This window comes from Colobus angolensis, unplaced genomic scaffold, assembly GCF_000951035.1.
Source record: "Colobus angolensis palliatus isolate OR3802 unplaced genomic scaffold, Cang.pa_1.0 Scaffold61, whole genome shotgun sequence".
NCBI classification, from domain to species: Eukaryota; Metazoa; Chordata; class Mammalia; order Primates; family Cercopithecidae; genus Colobus; species Colobus angolensis.
Genome location: NW_012119710.1, coordinates 8162797 through 8168745, shown reverse-complemented (window position 1 = coordinate 8168745; position 5949 = coordinate 8162797). Strand labels below are relative to the sequence as shown.

The window sequence follows — 5949 nt, the reverse complement described above, 5'->3', positions numbered from 1 at the left end:
TACCATTGCACTCTAGCCTGGGTGACAAGAGAGAAACTGTCTAAAAAAAAAAAAAAAAAGCATCAAAGACACAGGAATAATGTTTTCGAGAAGGAATGAGGGTGAGAAGGTGAGTAAATGGCTTTCCTCTTCTCAGCGGTTCCCTCAGCCCAGGAGCCCTTGGTCAATGGCATACAAGTACTTATGGAGAACTCGGTGACTTCATCAGCCTACCCAAACCCCAGCATCTTAATTGCCATGAATCTGGCTGGAGCCTACAATTTGAAGGCCCAGAAACTCCTGACTTACCAGCTCATGTCCAGTGACACCAACGGTGAGACATCTGAGCCGCTCGCACTCTCCCTGAATCTCACACATCACACAACACCTCCAGATCCCAACTCAGTGTCCTTCCCACCCCACTGCGGCCTCTGATTGTACATAAACCACCCAAACACCTTTCCCTAGATACCTGGAAGGTACCTGGGAAGAAACACATGTGAAGTCAGAGCATTCATGGAGGAGGTCAGTAAAGCAGAGAGAGCTCTGGACTAGACGTCAAAAGAGCAGCCTTCCAGTTCCAGCTCTGCCACTTCATAACTCTGGGATCTGAGACAAGTCACTGGATATTGCTCAGTCTCACCTTCCAGATGATTCTAATAGCAATAACCGTACTACAGCTAATAGCAATGATAATAATGATAAAATCTCTCTTCTGCCTATCTCCCAGGAGTTGTGTGGAGGCTCAAGGTAGATAAAGTTTAAATTATTTTGTAACTGCAAATTTCTGTATATAAATCTAGATGAGTATTTTGCTGCTTTTCTAATCAAACACCAGGGATTCTCAAATAGCAAATACTAGAGTCATCAAGTTACACAGAGGCCACTATATTAAATATTCCCTTATGTATTCTTCCATATTTTTTTCTTTGGAAAGACAGATCAAAAAACTGCTCATATTATTAAAAAGTCAAAATGCTCTGGATTAAAAGCAGAGACCTCATCCCTGGCTCCTGGAGAGCTATCCCCTGAGGATGCCTCGATCTAACTGTTGTGTTCTCTTCTCTGCAGATCTAACCATTGGGCAGCTTGGCCTCACCATCATGGCCCTCACCTCCTCCTGCCGAGATCCTGGGGATAAAGTATCCATTCTACAAAGACAAATGGAGAATTGGGCACCTTCCAGTAAGACCTCACTGGAAGGGAGAAGAGAGTCAGGCACATGGTTTTTCCCAAGAATTTTAAACCCAGAAAGGAAAAGGGTGGGGGTAAAGAGAAAGGAAAGTTAGGGAGGAGACACAATGTATCCTTCGCTCTGGTCCTTCTGATAATCACACAATGGAAAGATTCATTTCCAATCCAAAATGAACTAGAAAAGGTCATGATCCCAAGGACACAAACTTGTTGAGTCATCACCTGTCTGAAGACAGAGTCATCCCTTTTATTCTTTGCAGATGCCTGATGACATTCTTTTGATAAACACTGTAGTTGCTCTTTGCCTATGCTGTGTCTCTCTTTGCGGGCAGGTTTTCTAGCAATTTTCTTTTCAAAGGCTTGGCTTTTCCTACTTTGCAAATGTCCTCATCGTGTTGAGTGTGAGTCTGATGAAGGTTCTCTGTCCCCTTCGGAGGCCCCAATGCTGAAGCATCAGCCTTCTATGGGCCCAGTCTAGCGATCTTGGCACTGTGCCAGAAGAACTCTGAGGCGACCTTGCCGATAGCCGTCCGCTTTGCCAAGACCCTGCTGGCCAACTCCTCTCCCTTCAGTGTAGGTGAGTAGGTCACCAGTACACTGAGCTGGGAACATCAGAGGCATTGTGCACCGAATGGTGGAGCTGGCACAGGGAAGTGGGAAAGGAGAGCATTCCATGGAGGAGGAGCTAAGGACGTGAATGTGCCTGTGGATGGGAGATGTTTACCAGAAGTTTGTTGGGCAGGTGAATTGAGGAGTACATGAAAGAAGGCGAGGGAGCATTATGTAGAAATAAGGACACTAGATAATACTTGATATGTCTGGCAGCTACAGAATCTCCGCTGGGAACAATAGTCATGTCATTCAAGTCAGAAGTTCTTCCCAAATTAAATACTAATGTCTTGCTTCACTTCTCCTTTGCATCCTCTCTTGAATCACTACTGATGCTCTCACACTCCATTCTTTTCGATGCTTCTCCTCATTACATCCAAACATCCTCTCTCCATTAAACAGCTACTCTCGGAACCCTAACTCACGATGTTTCCCTTCATGGAAACTTGGGGACCACCTTGCGTCTTTCTTCTGCAAGCATATGGCTGCTTGTGAGTGGACGCTTTTCCCTCTACGACATCATGTCCTCCTTCTGTCCCCTTCTATGGATAATGATCCTTCTCTGTGGGGGCCGCTGTCACAGCCCGCATTCATGGTCACCTCTTCTCCTCTGCCAACTCTCTAAGCAATCGTATTATCTCAGGTTTTCACTCCCTTACGTGCGCCCCATCAGCAGCCTCTCTTGTTTCAGTTCCTGTCAGACAAACAGGTGAACCATTGCTCTAGGATCCTCCCTGGGGGTCAAGAACAGACTGGTCTCCCTTTCACATCCGGGACCTCACACATTTCTGGGGCATCTCTGCCTCCAAAAGTATGCACTTATTTCCTTCTGGTTGTCAATAACACTATCACCCTTAATGAAGTTATGCAACTTCCAAATGGAGATTAAGGTGAGGAGGGGAAGATCAATGAAATAAAAGATGATATCTGGCAAGTCTTTTATTTCTTCTAGTCTTGCCATCCCAGAACTTGTTCATTTGTTCTACATGTTTATTACATGCAAACAAGAAAAAGTCCCTTTGTGGGGTGCTTTGGTGGATGCAAAATTCCCACCATCTAAGAGTTCACAGAGCACAGTAACAAAAAATAAAAATAAAAGAGAGCATCAAGATTGTAAAACAGATATATAAACAACAAATGCTAAAGGAATTTAAAACAGAGACTGCATCTGTCTTCTCTGGCACAAGAGCTGTATGATTGAACGTACTGCCTGTCTATATTAATTATAAGCATGAGCTGTTGAGTTGTATGGATCTGGGTTAAGATCTTGGCCCTGCACTTACTGACTGTGTGGCCTTGGGCAATTAATTTTTCTGAGCCTCTATTTTTTGTCTCTTAAAGGGACATGATTACAGGTACTATTTCACAGGTTGCTCTGAGGAGCAAATAAAATCATGGAGCCAGAACACAATAAGCACACAATAAATGCTAGCTGTTCATATTGCTGTGATGGTGACTATGGTGATCTTATCCCCTCTGTCATTCACAGACACAGGAGCAATGGCAACGTTGGCTCTGACCTGCATGTACAACAAGATCCCTGTAGGTTCAGAGGAAGGTTACAGAGCCCTGTTTGGTGAGGTACTAAAGGCTATTGTGGAGAATATCAGCATGAAGATCAAAGATAATGGCATCATTGGAGACATCTACAGTACTGGCCTCGCCATGCAGGTAAACACGTGCTGGATGTTCTTGGTTGGGTTCCTGCCAATAAGCCTGGATTGCAGAATCAAGAAGCCAGGCTTCTACTAACATCTCTGTGAAAATCCAGCTAGTATGACCTGAGATATATTCTGTGTGGTGCCTGGGCCTCAGTTTCTCTACCGGTAAAATGCAGGTAAGCGTTAATGCCTCCCTACCTCTTATGTAAAGTGTGAAAACAAATCTATATGAACTCATTTCTCTTCCTTGGGAAAAAAAAATGAAACAAATAAATCAAGAAATATATTAATGTATTATTAGTAATGATCAGTTTTTTTGTAATATTATAGACTATTGCAATTTTGATGTATAAATAATAATATTAAAGCACGCCCTCTAAAAATATAGAATTTTCTGATGCAATCTTACCAGTCAAGTGTTCTTTTTCAGAGTTTTTTTATTTTTATTTTTATTTTCTTTTTTTCTTTTTTTGAGAAGGAGTCTTGCACTGTCACCCAGGCTGGAGTACAGTGGCGCCATCTCGGCTCATTGCAAGCTCCGCCTCCTGGGTTCACGCCATTCTCCTGCCTCAGCCTCCTGAGTAGCTGGGACTACAGGTGCCCGCCACCACGCCTGGCTAATTTTTTGTATTTTTAGTAGAGACAGGGTTTCACCGTGTTAACCAGGATGGTCTCGATCTCCTGACCTCGTGATCCACCCGCCTCGGCCTCCCAAAGTGCTGGGATTACAGGCGTGAGCCACCGCCACCTGGCCCAGTGTTTTACCTTGATCTAAAAATAGCAAGTTTATAGTCAAAATAATTAAGGAAAATAACCTAACATTGACTCAGCCTCACAAAAACCCATAGTAAATGGTAAAGCAGATCTATCTGGCAGCCAAGTCCATACTCAATTCTATGCTTTAATAGCATACATTCCCAGGCTTGGATTCTGTAAGATGTTCTTGGTGTTAATAGTTCCAAATCCAACAACCCACCCTACCCTAGTTGATTAGGGCAGCAGCCTCTACAGAAGACAGATGCACCAATGATAGTGGGCAGAAGTAACCAACTAGAATCAAAAACTAGCAGCCATCTGTGGCTGAATCCTGTAATTCCAACCAAGAACTCTGAGCTCCAATGTCTCAAAATGTCCTGTGGGAATTAATAGGACCAGGGACTCTTCAACTCAGAAAGCTCAGGAAAGGGAGAATCATGGCATGATGATGCCAGCCCTAAACCTAATATAGTTGTGGACTATTAGAAAGAAATTGTCTCCTAGGGAAAACAACAGAGACTAGTATTGAGATTTCATACATTAAAAATTAGAAAAGGATATAAGCAGCCTAAGAATTGGTTCATGTTAAACGTAAGAGCAAAAACAAAATTTGCACTTCAATGGACCACGTATAGAAGTGACTAATAAAAATAAAGCTCACTTATATGTCACGGTCAAGGAGACTTTGTCATAGAACAAAACCCTGTTTTTTCCATGGCTGAATTTTACAAGAGCATTTCCAGTGCTCTGGTCTAGAAGCTTTTTGGAAAGAAAAAGGCAGTCTGGAAGAGATATAAAAGATGGTTTGGGGATTTGTGTGTGTGTGTGTGTGTGACTCACTAAAAATAACCTTGCTTCAATTTAGCACCAGACGGGGAACTGTTTACTTTTGCTAACTTGGTTTATGAATTCTGTTTGGATTTTATCACCTGCTAAGTACACTCTGATAAGCTGGACCTGGGAATTAAAGCTTTTCTTATCAAAAGGCAAGACCATGTATATATTCAAATACCACAAGCCATGTGGATTTCTTGTCAGAATATATAATCTCTCCCTACCCTTTTTACTGCCTCTATCTGGAGTTTACTTAGGCATCCAGAAATCTGGAATCAATAGGTGTCTAATATATAACATTTTCCTAATCTAAAATATTCTGATATAGAAAATCAAAGGCCTCTGGAGCTATCACAGTTTAGGTTTGACTCCCAGACCTGCCACCATCTCAGACAAATATTGAATTTCCCCAAATTTTATTTTCCCCATAATAACAAGGTTGCAATTAGGTTAAACAAAATGTAGTATGAAAAAAAATGCATGCATAATATCATGCTTAACAATTGTTCTAGATCTGTCTCAGCAGAGCAGTGATGCTAGTAAACTTCCTTTCAGCCTTTGTTCACCTTCTTCCTAGATGTCAGTACACTTCCAGTGGCCCAGGCCACACTCATCCCTACCCAAAGACGCTCATGAGGCATTTCCTCCGTACAGAGTTTCTCCTCTTTCTTCCATGAATATCCTATTGTTTTCAAGTTTCCTCTGATAGGCACTTATCTTGAAAAGGGATCTGATAGGCCAGTGTGATGGCTCACACCTGTAATTCCAGCAATTTGGGAGGCCAAGGCGGGTGGATCACTTGGGGTTAGGAGTTCAAGACCAGCCTGGCCAATATGGTGAAACCCCATCTCTACTAAAAATACAAAAATTAGCCAGGTGGGGTGGTGGTCATCTATAATCCCAGCTGCTCAGGGGG

At 42.7% G+C, this 5949-nt stretch overlaps 1 protein-coding gene across 2 annotated transcripts in view; it reads left to right on the top strand.

Annotated features, from left to right (window-relative positions):
* Positions 1-5949, top strand: part of GIF (gastric intrinsic factor (vitamin B synthesis)) — a 16603-nt gene that overhangs the window by 1338 nt on the left and 9316 nt on the right. For both annotated transcript variants that reach the window (XM_011963507.1, XM_011963508.1), the window contains exons 2-5: positions 137-313; positions 1051-1164; positions 1610-1750; positions 3272-3453. In XM_011963507.1, coding sequence (XP_011818897.1) covers positions 137-313; positions 1051-1164; positions 1610-1750; positions 3272-3453 — 614 coding nt within the window. The remainder of the gene's footprint in view (positions 1-136; positions 314-1050; positions 1165-1609; positions 1751-3271; positions 3454-5949) is intronic.